At 39.1% G+C, this 15,000-nt stretch overlaps 1 protein-coding gene across 2 annotated transcripts in view; it reads right to left on the bottom strand.

Moving 5' to 3' along the window:
- Nucleotides 1-6,483, bottom strand: part of LOC138045388 (2-iminobutanoate/2-iminopropanoate deaminase-like) — a 9,256-nt gene extending 2,773 nt beyond the window's left edge. Inside the window, exons 1-6 of one of the 2 annotated variants that reach the window (XM_068891874.1) lie at nt 6,263-6,483; nt 5,691-5,751; nt 4,445-4,489; nt 2,352-2,406; nt 1,360-1,428; nt 658-713 (exon numbers count right to left, since the gene is read on the bottom strand). In XM_068891874.1, the coding sequence (XP_068747975.1) occupies nt 658-713; nt 1,360-1,428; nt 2,352-2,406; nt 4,445-4,489; nt 5,691-5,751; nt 6,263-6,339 (363 nt within the window). In that variant the 5' untranslated portion in view covers nt 6,340-6,483. Of the gene's footprint in view, nt 1-657; nt 714-1,359; nt 1,429-2,351; nt 2,407-4,444; nt 4,490-5,690; nt 5,752-5,951; nt 6,048-6,262 lie in introns of those variants that run through there. The other variant, XM_068891873.1, reaches the window with a different exon arrangement.
- Between the last annotated feature and the right edge of the window lie 8,517 nt (nt 6,484-15,000).

Below are 15,000 nucleotides of genomic sequence, written 5' to 3'. Positions count from 1 at the left end.
TAATATGCCAGATCTCGCCGCCATCTTGGTTTTTCATGGTACAGCGGGCTCAATTATAACCATCGGTTTTGTCACTAAACGGACGCTGGCACTGAAAAAACTGGTTTGACTAGAGAAAACAAGATTGACTAGTCCAGAAGTTCAGTCTGCGGCGGCTTCAAAGAGTTGACGTGATTCGGGCAGAGATTCCGTTTCTCATCCTCAGTAAAGGAAAAGACAAAAGGAGGCTCTGCTCGCAGGGTGATACAAACGGAACAGGAGTTTTTCAATGAAAACAATTGCCTTCAACACGATACAAGGCCTGAAAATTTAGCTTGTCATCACTTGTCACTCATTATTTCGTTTAAACAATCAAATAAAGGACATTTTGGCTGGCTTTCTGTGCTGTTTACATTGTTCGCAAGTGCCCTAAAGGACAGATGATGCATTTGTTTTAGAAACACTCTTACCAAATGTAATTGAAGCAAAATAACACATTTTTGTACTCGAATAATAAATCTCTTATTTGATGGTTTAACATATAAATTACTTGGGGACATTTTGCTCATTGCTCGTACTTTTCCTCGCCCCTGCGGGACTCAGAAAATACTACACAACTCGTAAAATATCCACACGTATCATATGTTAAACCAGCAAATGAGGTATACATCTTCCCACCTTTGGAAGGTTAGCCACCTGATAAGCTGCTCTGGCAGGCTGATGAGTGGTAAAAACTAAAAAAAAGATGTAAAAAAAAAAGTGCTAATCAAATTTATGCATTTTGTTTGTAAAGTTAAATCTGTAAATTACTGGAAAAAATATCTAGACAGATTTGTTTTTGAAGCATTGTATCATTAACCCGTTCACTCCTCAGGTTGATGAGTAAACTCGTCTGGCGTTAGACAGAGTCAAATCAGTCAAGTCTCACTCCCAAGTGTCAATGGAGGGGACATAGTTTTTTACTGATTAACCCACTGACTCCTCTGGCTCCCTAAGATTGCCTCTCCTCCCCCCTCCCCCCCCCCCCCCCCTCAGTTGAAGAGTAAAATCGTCTGGCGTTAGACAAGGTAAAATCTGTTAAATCTCACTCCCAGAGGTCAATGGGTTAAAACAAGTACACCAATTTTTTCCAAATCATCAAAGACAGTTTTCTGGCTCTCTCGGTTGTTTATGTCACTTGCAGGCTGCGTTATGAAAAATTAACCGGCAAAAACCTTAAAACTGAAACGTTTGGTATTTTGTGTGCATGGAGACTTTGCTTAATATTACTGTTGTTCAGGTCACAATTTGAACGATGCTTGAAACGTGACTTAAAATCTTACAAAATTTACACCCATGTTACATGTCAACCAAATAAGGCGCATGGACAAAAATACTTACAGGTGCTATAGACTTCATTTACTTTGGCAAAATCGTTGATATCAGCTAACAGAACCGTTGTCTTCACAACTGTAGAAAAGAGTTAAATGTTTAATTTTTTTAACAATAGCCCTTTTCACCGTTAGTTTGTCTCATTTGCATTACAATGTAATCTAACGTGAATGCGAGGCAATTTCAGGTTACAACTACAAAATAGCCCAAAGTTGCCGCACATACATGCTAGGTTATATTGTAATGTAAATGAGAAAAACTAAGCAGGAAAAGGGCTATTATCATCCACAGAAATGGTTCAGGACTTAAGACGAAGCTGTATTGTATGGTCAAAGACTGACCACACTTATCAAGCAATTTTAACAAATGACCAATAGATTTGAATGCTGGCAGCATTATATAACTGCGTGGTTGTTATGGCACCTACAATCATGTTATCTCAAGAAAAGTTAATAATAGTTTTTTTAAGGGCACCCAACGGGCAAATTAAGCAAAAAACCTTTGAGAGACATTTCTCGGCTTCTTATAATGTATACCGTCCAGAGAGGTGTTTTTAACACCTAGAAGAATTTGATCTGTTCGGATATCTTAGCTGAAAATTGAAGTGTCTCAAAACTTTAGGGAATGAAATCTTCATTTCAGAAATTGCTAGCTGAATGTTACCTTCCAGGGAAGCATTTGCTAATCCAAAACTGCTAGGAGACCTTTTAAGTGCCAAAAATTGCAAAAATATCCTTACCGAAAATGTAAGGGAATATTCTTCGCTGGTTGCCAAATCTTTTAGGTGACGTTTTAGTAAAGAAATATATAGCTGTTTGTAATGTAAAACCGAAATTCTTAGAACAGTTTGACTCTCCAGAACACATATTTCACCAAAGATTATTGTTGGGTGCCCCTGTTTCTTTGCACATATCTACTTCTGTCAGTCTTGAATTCGATATTTCAAATGTACAAAACGATCAACAGTTTCTATTATAAGCAAGCGTTTGTGGGGCTACTACCTCTATCAAATGATGAGCCTCCAGCTTCAAGAATGTGACCCATGTTCGTCAAAGCCTACATTGTATGAAAAAGTCTTTTTTATCTTAGTCAACAATATTATTATAATTATGTAAATGCCCATCTATATCTTTTGTAGTCATTTGAAACCAGTCATTCATCGTGATGAAAAAAAAAAGTTTTTATAAGCTGATTCCTGACTGCATCAGACAACCAATGACCAACGGACATCTCCCTCTCTCCCCCCCCCCCCTCTCCCCCAGCCAAAAAGATAGGATTCTGTGCCAGCTGCCACACCGAATTTCTCATGGCTGCTTCCATTTGACCCCAGTTGTTCAAAAGGTGAATAACGCTATCCACCGTATAAATCACTATCCATTGGATAGTGCAATTGGTTTCAGTATGGCTTATCCAGTGGATAGTGCTATTCATTGTTTGAACAACTGGGCCCTGGATTACAAATATAGTTTCAGCAACCTCTAATGATTTTTCATAGCTGCTAATCCTACACTTAGTGGGAAAAAGTTAGTTAACACCAAGAGCACTTTCAGTAATACAGTGGAACCCCGCCTTACAGCCACCTCCGTAATATAGTAACCATGTTATTGCTGCCACTTTTTTTTTGACCTGGCAAAACGGCCATACATTCTCTTATGGAAAACTCTCGTTAAGGTGGTCATCCATTAATATGGTCACAATTTTAAATCCCAAACAGCAGAATCCTCAATAATTTCATCCTGTTAATACGGTCACTCACAATAAATTTAGAAAACCAAAATGCCTGTGACATATCAATTTCATTGTTCTTTGTAATTTACCACGGTAATCGAACAGCCGATTTACTTTTAATTACAAAGTACTGTCAGCAACACTCCTCCCTGTCTTCATTACAAACATGATCTTGACACTACTTTAATATCCAGTGAAGCAAATTGAGAAGGGATTAAGTCATTGTGCTTTCACCAAAAAAACGACTGATACTAAAGTCTTTCTGTTGAGTATCAAGTATTTATGAGTCAATGAATCAATGAGTCAGTGAGTCATGAGTCAATGAGTTAGTGCAGTTACCCTAACCCATAAAATGAAAGCTAAAATTTCAGAGAGTGCTTAGGCCTAATCTCGGAAACGAGAGCTTAGGCTTAATCAATAAATTATTTCTATATTGACTGTGAGTCTCATTGACTCATGACTCATGACTCATTGACCATTTGACTCATAAATCATGGGACCTCCTTTCTGTTAGGTAATTACGGCTTCCGTTTTTTAGAAGCATAGTAAGCTGGGCCTGTTCTTGTTTTGATTTTAGGCTCAGAGCGTACAGTACAATTAACAACTTTGAGTGTTTTACCTACTGAGCAAAGTTTCAAGTATTTTATACAAATTATAATTATTAGTACTGTACATATATTCCATTTGTTTATTGAAGAGAAATTTAAAGTTCTTCTGGAAGTGCAAAATTAATGCAATATTTGTCATAACGGCCCTTTAGTCATGAATTTCACCCTACCCTGATAATACAGTCATCAATCTTAATAACACTCTTTGTTATAAGAGTTCCTGCCAACTTTTACTTTGTAAGTTTCAATTATTTGTGTATAAAATTATATGAAATGGGATCTACCTTTACTTTGAAAGTGTAACATTGAAAGGTAGATATATGATGAGTATAGCCTAGTTTTCACTAGCAATGCAAGCAAAAGTGCAAGCATAAGAGTGCTTATTTCACCGTGAAAATGGGGTTGCGCAAGCAAATTAAGCACAAGCCCAAGCACAAGGATCGAAATTTTTCCTTTTCCTTGTGCTTGCGCTTATGCTTGTGCTTGCTTGCGTCATGTGAAAACGAAATGCAGCACAAGCACAAGGAAATTTGCTACGTCTGGCCAATTAAAGCACTCGTTCCAGATTCCTTGTGTCTGAGCATTTGAACAAAATGGCGGTTGCCCTGGTTGATTTTGACGCTTATGTCAACGTTCATTTTCACTAGCATAAGCTGCTTATGCTTGTGTCGCTAGTGAAAACCAGGCTTAAAGGTGCCAAGTTCCAAATAGGGGATAGGAGGTGAGGAACCATGATCTCTACCATTAACTTGTCGCACCTGCTTGGTTTGCTCTTGTACATCATCTGACACAAACTCCATGGTCTGAGAAAACGAAATTTTAGAACATGTAATATATTGAATGCAAATTGTTGATGCAGAAAGCAATAATAATATTATTCAGTATCGTAATTTCTGCAAGTGATGTACATAATGTTAGTAATGTACTGTTGTATGTAAGGTTGAAAAAAGAAGTTAACAAAAATAATTGCATTCAAAAAATAATAATATTATTATTCATTCCATTTCCTTAACCTTGCACATGCAAACCAAAAGTGAAAATGAAAATGTTTTGAATGCAGTTAATAGGAATTGCATGATGTTGAATTTTAATTTAAATAATAAAAACAAGGTTCTTCCATGAAGAGGATCATTACAACTACCAAGACGACATTCTAAAATGCAAGTTAAGTTAACCTTGGATCCAGCTCAATTAAGAGCATTTATTCCACTACATTCCACTCATATGCAACCAATGTCCAGCAGACAGAGAAATGGGAAATTCCTTGTCATGAAATCCATTATTTCATGCCATTGTTTAGAAAAGCTGAAGACATTGGTTTTGATCATTTAAAATGTACTGTTTGGTGGGCTTCATTCATTGATGGGGAGCCAACGAGAACCAGTTAATTTACAAGAGGTTTCCCAGCATGCACTTTATCTCTTACTTTGTTTTCTAGCACAATGATGTTAATCAATTTGTTCTTAAGAGCATTAACACTGCATGTCTTGCATAAGATCCATAGCTCTAGTTCCTTGAATAGACTGCTACCACTCCCTTCTAAGTAGGTCAAGCCTCCCACTTTAGTCATGCAAGTGGCAAACAATAGTTGCAAAGTGGAGTAAAGCATCATTTGACATGATGTATGGCAATATTGGTGCACGCTAAAAATGGAATGGCAGCCATACAAGCCTTGGGAATTAATAATTTTCATTTCTTTATGGACATATTTCTTTTTGTTTCGAGGTGAAAACGCTCTGCACATTGGGACATTCCATTTATAATCCGAACCCCCCCCCCCCCCCCCTTTGGATGATAAGATTCCTACTGGTTGGATTTTTGTCGGTGCCTTTGAAAAAGATTCCTACCAGTGGAATTCTGATGGACCTCATCCATGGGGGGGGGGGGGGGGGGGGATCGGATTATAAATGGAATGTCCCATTCCCCCATCTCAGCTATGAGCACCACTGATTGCATTATAAAATCTAAGTAATTTTTAAGAGATTGGAAAAATAAGGATCCTACCTCAGGATTCAGTCCAAGTTGTCCAGAAACATACATTGTTTTGTCAGCAATCACAGCTTGGCTGATTAAGTGACATAAAGGAACAAATTAACTACGCGCCTAACGTGCCATAGCCGGCCACGGAGAAACGCGATCTACTTAGTTTTTTTTTTTTAATAAGCCATAGAAAATCAAATAATCGACGAATCATATTTAACGTTATCTTATGTTGCAAAAATCTACCTACCTATATTTAACGTTATCTTATGTTGCAAAATCTACCTGTAAACCCCACGAATCGGCTGAACACCTTTCGGTGTGCTAACGATCTTTCTAACGGTAGCCATCTTGAGGTCAATTAGTAACATCGATCAGGGGTAGGAGTGAATTTGTTGAACGCAGAAAGCGGTTCCAAATTTTTAGGGTGGGTATATTTGCACATTTTCAAAATTATTTTCCAAGTTTTCTTCCTAAGGTTTCTGCAAGAGCTGTAGTTTGAAAACTATTAGTATGCAACATTTACGGTAAGCTTAATAATAAATGACAAGCTATCGATTCCTGTACCATGTTTCTCCCAGCTGATTAGAACTCACTTGTAAGGTCCAATGGCCCCTGGAGCTTTCGCTGTGCTGACAATTTTTCTGATCGTGGCAGCCATCCCTCTAAGCATTATAAACTGATCAAGTACACAATCTAGCAGTTGAAGTTTACAAGAAGTAAAAGATGAACTCACGTTGTAACCCACTGACCGTTGGTACGAATATTCTACTACCGGGTAGGGGTGGCAAGAGGCTCACTCACCATTGCCCACACTGTTTACACTACTTATTTGCATAATTGTAAATCCTTCAAAGTTATTGCAAAGCTCATGTTTCTCTGATTTTCTTTATCAGCAACAGTCAGAACATTGCAAGGTTTGTGTGTTAACATATATGGATTTTTTTCTTATGTTTTCGAGGAGGAATAGCACGTGTTACTGATCCTGATCCTTTAGATCGGAGGAGGCCGACGACTACGATCGGACCGAGTATCCCGAGTATGGTCCCGAGTATGAGGTTTCCGTTTTGAGCACGCGCACTTCGAAAAATGTTTGCCTCCAAACCTTATACGCATGCTCAGTACCGAAAACTCGTACTCGTGTCGTCCCTGTTCTCCGATCTAAAGGTCTCTATTAATCAAATTGCCCGGTCGCTGCAACAAATAATGTAACTGTAAGCTTATTCTCTTTACTCTAATGGACTTTGTGGGGAAAGGGTACTCCGGGATGATGTGAACATAGAGTTGACTTTCCTAAAAATTGAGCCTTTAGGGTGAGGGAGTTGTGGGTACTCAAGCCCACCGCACACAGTGAGGAAAGAGCTGAGCAAACTGCCTAGCGAGGAGGTTTGCTCTGCTGTTTCCTCATCACATGTGTGGGGAAATTGTGGCGAGAAATTTGCTTCGTGAGGCCGTGACGATAAAGTCAAACATATTTGATATTTTTGGCGTCGCAAGGCAAATTCCTCACTGTGTGCGGCCATCGTCAGAATCGAGCTTGAGCTCGGTCAATCAAACATGGCATTCTCACGTGACTTCAGTGGTCTATCTTTCATACTTTGCCGAAGCCGGAGTCAACCCATTCCCCAGTAGATTTATTTATAGGCCGACTTCCTTTAGAAGTTCAGCAAGCCCACAGTTGTAAAAGCCAATCAAAACAAAGCCGGTTCCTCGGGAAAGGGTTGACTCATCAAATTAGTGGAGAGAGAGGCTCACCTTGATGAGCGCTAGCTCATGTGAGTGGCCTAATCCCAGCCCAGATCTTCTTCGGCTTTCTTACAATCGAGGCAGCTGTCCCAGGTGTAAAAGAGCGGGAAAAAAGGCGCGGGAACCTGTCTCACTGCCGAGAAAAGAGGAGGAAGATGGCTGCTGTAAGTAATGTCCTCTATTATTTTACTGCCTCTTTTCTATTTTTCGTTCAAAACGTCGTTAAATCTACTTTCCTAATACACTAGGCTGGTTTTTATCGTCAAGACTGCAAGCAGAGTGTTTTCGGAGACGTTTTTGAAGTGTTCAAAAGGATTCCCCAGCTTTTATTTTGGAGGGAAAATATCTTCGTTGATTTCACATTCACTGACCACAAGTTGATGTTTGGAAAAGAAATTACTTGGTAAGATTACAAGTTTACTTTGTTTCTTTGACAGAGAACAAAAGTAATTATCCATGTGTCAAATGGAACGTTTAATTGTTGATTCATCCCACTTTCTTATCGACGAGAATCGACAGCAATATTTTTATTAATTCTTTGTCAGTTTTTGCGCTGAATGCGAACAAAGGAAACTAAGTGAAAGCAAGAATTTTCTTCAAAAGAAAAACCCCAAAAGTAAGGGCTGTTTTTAAAAGACAATTCGCCATAGTTTCTTTTGATCAGTCTTAGCCATCGAATGTGTTGCAGTGCATAGGAAATGAGAAAATGGTTGTGGTGTGAGGGTGGACTTGAAGTTTGAGAGGAATAGGAGTGTGTAGAGGTGAAAAGTGAAAGAAATCAATTCATTTGAGCTCATGGCTATTACCTAATATTTATTTATGATGCATACTCTTGCAACTATAAAAAATTCTAGGCATTGATAAGTGTTTTGGCAGGACTTAGACAGCCTGTGCCATTACATTGTATGCTGTCCATTTGTTTTAAGACCGGGTTTTAAGATTGCTTATCCTTTGTATATAATATCTTAACAGTCTCAGTCAACTAGCTGAAAAACCTGAGCAGTTGAACTAGCTGCAGCTAAGTAAAGAAAACTAGAATATCAGACAAAGAATTCTTGGAACATGCTCTCCAGCTAAGCCTCGGTCACAGAAATGAAGACGAAAGTTAAAACGTACGTACTAAAATGTACATGATACAACACTGCTGTGAATTCTAAGCGTGACCAGGTTATCTGCTTGCTGTTCTTAACTCAGAATTGCACTTGAACATTTTTTAAGTTTTGCAGTAATGTAGAATTACAAATTCCAGTTTTAGCCAATTTTTAAGGCAAAACGAGGGAGACATTGGGGGTTGCCCAATATCGCATTTCCGCACCAAAAATTGGCAAATACCGAAATACCGCGTTCAAAAACAGTGAAATACCGAAATCGAAATTAATGTTCTACATTTTCTTCCCCATGTTGCTCTGCACGCACGGATTACCTTTGTCACTACAGCAAACGATTGATAAAACGAATCCCGCATGTAAAGAGTGATCCCGCACCAAGGAGGAAGGTTTAACTGCAGAGTTTACAATTTCTTTCTTCCTGGACCAACCGGAAGTGTGATAATTCCGAGACGTAATTTCTGCACCGAATACCGTGAACCAAAACATACGAGAACCGCTTTCCGTAGGGTTTGATCATACCGCAATTTCCGAAATACCGCGCTGAAAATTAGGGGATGACCGGCAGACCCCAATGTCCCCCTCCAAAAGCTTGATTTAAGACATGTACATCTTAAGGTGGCTCAAACCAGTTTTAACACTTGAAAGAAACGTTCTTATTAAGAAGATTGACACTACAACACTTTATTACTTAACAGCTATGTTATGGTACCATGTAAACGCCAATTACTGCTGAAAAAGATTCGGTCAGTTTTTTTGTTCAGAAATATTTGATATTTTTCATGGTACCATAACATTGCTGTTACGTGATATAGTGTTGTAGTGTCAATCCTTCTAATAACAAGGTCTCTTATAGGTGTTGAAACTGGTTTGAGGCACCTTAAGTTATTAACTTAAGGTTTAGGATGCATAGTAACTCCAAGAGAAGCTGAAATTATCTAGTTGGACCGATGAAAGTTGTTCTGGAATTTAGAAATCTTACAGTTCCTGGTAACATATTATGCTATAGGCCATTTCCGAGTTCATGTCTGCCTCCTCTTCAAAGCGAGTCTAAGTGCGAAGTTTTCGTGATGTTAATTAGTACTACTTTACATAAGAATGAGACTAATTTTCATAACAAAAACTTCGCACTTAGACTCGCTTTGAAGAGGAGACAGACATGAACTGGGAAATGGCCTATTGCCTTATTATGAATGTGACATGTTGTACATCAATAACTTTTTACGAAAAGGTTTTAAGCACAACATAAAGGATATTCTATTGAAAAGATCCTCAAAGCCATTTTCATAGGTAAACTAGACTACTTATGTTATTGCCTTATTATGAATTACTAATGCCACATGACGCACACCAATAACTTCTTAGGCAAAGGCTTTCAGGACAAAATAAAGGATATTTTTTTATTGTGAAGATCCTCAAAGCCTTTTATGAAGGTAAATGTACTCATGTTGCAATGATAATAACCTTTGTACAATAAATGGCTGCAGCCTCAAAGAGGCAGTTGCATGCAGCCAATCTTTGTGCCTGTGTCAGTTAATTAGGGAAGGGTCAAATATGTCCAGAAATGCAGGATATTAGATGCATGGCAATTTTGATAAGGGTAACAAGTGTCCTCATGCTCCTCTCTCTAACTTCAATCGCATGTAGGAATATAGACAATTTACCTCACAGTGTCCCCTGAACTCTGGCCGATCACAGTTTTCGAGCGCGAGCTGCATCACGCAGACTGTGTAGCTGCGTGATGCAGCTCGAGTCAAAGACCCACATTTCACCCTTGCTCGCCATAGAGTCTCCAGTAGCTCAGTGGTTAGAGCATCCGACTAGATCACAGAGGGTCATGGCTTCGAATCCCATCTGGGGCTCGGATTTTTTCCGAGTTCCCATTAGGTCTATCAGCATCTCATTTCTCATGTGTATATATCATTCTCACATTCGCTCACTTGGGCTCATTATGGATTTAGTTGCTTATATCTCAAAAATGAACTGTGTGACCCCCCTTTTTTATTGCTGAAAAGTAATTAGAAGGCCACGATGAAACTTTCGGCAAAGTTTTAAAAAAAATCTGTTTAGAGGATTCAGAGCTACCTACAAAATTAAGGTGGCTCTGAATCCACTGGACAGAATTTTTTAAAAATTTGCAGAAAGTTTTATCATGTCCTTTTGATTACTTTTCAGAAATAAAAAACGAGGCTGAGCTAGTTTGTCACGTTAACCGTTGGAATGACATTTTTAATTAGTTACATTAAAGGACTGTTCCTCTTTCATAATTGTAGCATTGATTATTTTATCGCATGATCATTACATATCCGTTCTTCGGCTAGGCCTACAAAGCTTTATTCATTTTTATTTCCTTTACGTCAGAAAGCATGCATTAGATTAGTCTTTCCTAAAGCACGTTTACTCAGTTGTAAGGAGTCCATCACACTGTTAGGAGTTATCGGAGAACTTTTGGAATTGTTTCAACTGTAGGAGACTTGGAGTTCTTACCCCGGAGTCAAGATCAGACGTAAGTCACGCTTTTAGGTTCGTTTTTTCTTTCTTTTCCTGCACGAAGTATTATCGTAGTTTTCGTTTCTTCTGACGTCAAAATCACACGTTTCGTTTTAGTTTTCACCGCAAGTGCTGTAAATAGTCGAACTAGCCTGATTTTAATAAACGCGTTGAATATTGCTAGTACTAGTACCGCCTAGTACTTCACTGTGGTTGACCTGGCGAACTCCAGTGCCTTACGCCACGCGTCTACGACACTGGGAACGCGACAAGTTCGTTTTTGAGATATAAGCAACTAAAGACAAAATAAAGAGTGTTTTTACAGGGCTGTATCTTGTTCAGCAACAATTCGTGTTTCATTTGGTACCACAATATTGCCAATACATGATACAACGTTGTGGTACCGATGCAACTTAGTTACAGATGAAGAATTTTTGATATATTAAAGGCCCGTGCAAACGCTCGCAACATTGTTGGACCCAACATGTTGCGAACGTTTGCATACCATGTTGCGTGTTGTTGCGAGTTGTTGGATGAAGCTTGAAACTGGTCAAACTTCAGAGCCAACAAGTGCCAACATTTCTATTGTTTCGCGGTCATCGAAGCGTGGTCCAACAATGTTGTGTTCGTTTGCGCAACAAGAGACAACATTGTTGGGCCCAACAATGTTGTTGCGAGCGTTTGCACGGCCCTTAAGAATTGAAGGCAATATCACGCACCAAAGTCAAAACTCTTATCTCATACTTAATTTGGGCAGATAAAGTGCCATAAATTTTGTCACCGAAGACAAACGAAAAATTCCTCACACGACATTTGGGGTAGTACAATCATCTATTAGAACTGAAAATTTGGAAGCGATATCTTAAAACCCGTCGGGACAAGAGATCCGAATTTGTAATTTTGGAGTCAAAATTAACCCCTAGAAAATCGAGCTTGAAGATTTCCCGTGCAGTACACGGTCTGCTGAATAACTCCGCCCTCAACTAGAAAGCCAATTATGTTGAGCTAATCAGCGTTCTGGCTCGTGCTAAGGTAGCAAGCAGATCGCGCGTGAAAGCTGTCAATCGACACCCAATCCTTTCACATGTGATTGCCAGGATACGTCAATCATTTTTCCGCGCCCAGATTATGGCGGGAAACAAAGAAAAGTGATTTTAGCGGTTCTAACATTAATTTTTCAGAATTTTTTTTCGGAAAAATTTACTTCACAGCCCACCGATTCAACAATTGGGAATTTAACTAATTGTTGTTAGTCAAGAATTACTTGAAGGAAAGCTTGCTGTTCATTTTTTGCTTCATTGTTCAAGGAAAGGGTTCACTGGTGGGAAATTCATTAAGTTGCGGCGTATTGGGTTTTCACACGGAGTGTTACGACTTTGCACGCATGCAATAAAATGGGAAGTCTTCTCCTTCCTTCTAATAGTAAATATGTTGTTTGTTTCAAAAACATTTTTGGCTGCAAAAGGTTTTTGTGAAAAATTTCTGTCTTCGTGGGTTGCTTGTGTTCGAAATGATTCGGACTTAGCGAATTTGCTTATGTCGGTTGGTTTTGAAATACAAGTTGACAAGAATTATTAGCAATTTTGTATTTCAAGTGTTCTTTCTTGCAAATGATCAATAGATAGCCATAGTTTTCCACGTCAGAAAGTATTTGTTTAGTTATTCTAGTGTAAAATGAACTTTTCTGGGAAGGCAACAATATCTTGAAGCTTATCTACTGCGCATTTAGGGGAATTCTTGCGTTCTTGATCAAATAATTTATGCAACAATTATTAACAAACAAGAAGCTATTTCAAAAAGGAGGTTTTTAAACAAGAAATAGTGTTTCGTTTCTGGAATGTTAAGAGCGGGAGAAAAGATAAAATATGTTGATTCGGCTCCCTCTATTTGTCATATTTCGAATTACCACTCACTATGTTTACATTACCAATTAGCATGGAAAGTGACTTTGGATTTTTCAACAATCTGTCGCTTCAGTCTAACCCATGATCAATCAGGTAGCCAGAGCTTTTTATTTGTGATCCATTTCCTTTGTATTCGTCATCATCATCATCATCATCATCGTATTTCCCGCTAGGCACATGTCTGGCCTTGGGGCGCTCCTGGTGGGGTTAGATTTACATCCACCAGTCGCATCAGATCTGTTTTTGTCATCATAGCTCTTCTCACTTGAGCCCTGTCCACACATAGAAGTTTTTCCATTTTTTTCCATACTTTGTCTTGCGTCCTTGTATCAAACAATAATTGTTTCTGCATCGCCCTGTTCCCTAGTCTACAGATGTGTCCCAGATATTTGATATGGTGACGTTGGCAAAAGGTGCGGATGGGGAGTGTGTTAGTTATCTCCCTCAATTTATCGTTGGAGATCCTGTACCTTCAGTCTACCTCTTTATCAGTTGTTGTTTGCTTTTCCTTGTTTGTGGGTGTATTTATGCGTTGGTACCCACCCCTACTTTAGGTTAACCTGTTCATGAATTTGCTTTTGCATCTCGAAGATGTTATTACAGTTAAAACCCGTGACGTTTCAGCAGTGTCCGTTTCAGAGCGCGCGGAAGCGAGACTTTTGGGTCAACGATCGCTTAGATTGGGAGAAGAGAAAGAGATTTAGCTCGTGAAATGCGAATTTACGTTATTCTCAGAAGTAGAGACACGACAGTTGTTGAGTGAGAGTTTGAGTGCTAGTTTTTCACACGATTTCGTGACATAAGTCCCAAGAGAAATAGGAAACAATGCTTAAAGCAAAATTTGGGTGGACAAATAAAGAGTATTATGATATTTCCTCTTCAGCCAATTGGATTCCTAGGCTTTTTTCTTTGTTATTTTCGCATTGGCCCAGCCAACATTACTCCTGGGAAAATCCAGTTTCCGCGCCTTCAATGACACCCAACTTAGTGCGCTTTGTTTTTGTGTATCATCTGCCACAGGCAACCCAGTTTACGTTCATGGAGCGTCTAGTTACAAGGAAAATTGCCCGAACACTCCCGTCCCCAGAGGCTGTCTTGCCTCCACCCCAACAGTCTGAGGTGATAACCAAAATAGATTTCCCAATCTTACCCATGGTGCTGCGCTTCGCGCACCTGAGCTCCGCTATAAATTTAACAGATTCTGTAGCTATGATGTAAGTGGTGGGGGACAAAACACTGACCCCTAGTCTATGGACTACTCTAAAAATACTATTTCGAACGAGCACTGTTGGTCTATATGTAAGCAGCGTCTCAAATAGTGCTCAATAAACCTTAACACCCATTTAAATGCCGTTGATCAATAGTATTTAAGTCTAAGAACCCATTTTTAAAAGGTTAGCTTTCGATAATTGTTGTGATGGCTGATTACTTCATGTGAGTAAAGTGAAACTGGTGCAATTCCTAGGTTAAGTTGCATGTGGCCGTGCGGACGAAAACAAGCAAGGTATGTGCAATGTAAACAGAAGCTCACGACCTTGAAGCATTTAACTCTGATTCAGAACCGGGGTTTTTTTACTTTAAAATTTTCCTTCTTTGGATGTAACGTACCTCGCGTGTTTCCCGCGCGTGCAGCGTTGATCTTATTTTTGTCCATATTTGGGCATAAAATTGGTGTCCTAGAATCCCCAGCTTTGTTCCAAGGTAAAGAGTTACAAGTTACGCGCTTCAAGGTCACGTGCTTCTGATGTTTAAGAAATAGAAAACATGTACTCCGTGTTTCTATCGAGTTATAGAAACACGAGTGAAAGTTTGGGAGAACGAGAAATACTGTGGGAACACGAGCCGCAGGCGAGTGTTTCCACAGCTTTTTCGAGTTATCCCAAACTTTCACTTTTGTTTCTATAACTCGATAGAAAAACGGAGTACATGTTTTCTATTTCTTTTAGAAAACAACGCGACGAGAAAAAGGAAAACAACTTGTTAACTCTAATTATCAAAATGTAAATTCTCTTTGCTCGCGCCATCACTACGTCAACAGCTCGTGTTAGTTCTGTCTCTCCATTATAGAAACGCGACTTTTAACCAATC

The sequence above is a fragment of the Montipora capricornis genome, chromosome 4 (genome assembly GCF_036669925.1).
Source record: "Montipora capricornis isolate CH-2021 chromosome 4, ASM3666992v2, whole genome shotgun sequence".
NCBI classification, from domain to species: Eukaryota; Metazoa; Cnidaria; class Anthozoa; order Scleractinia; family Acroporidae; genus Montipora; species Montipora capricornis.
Note: the sequence above shows the minus strand (reverse complement) of the source record. Positions and strands in the feature narration are given on the sequence as shown.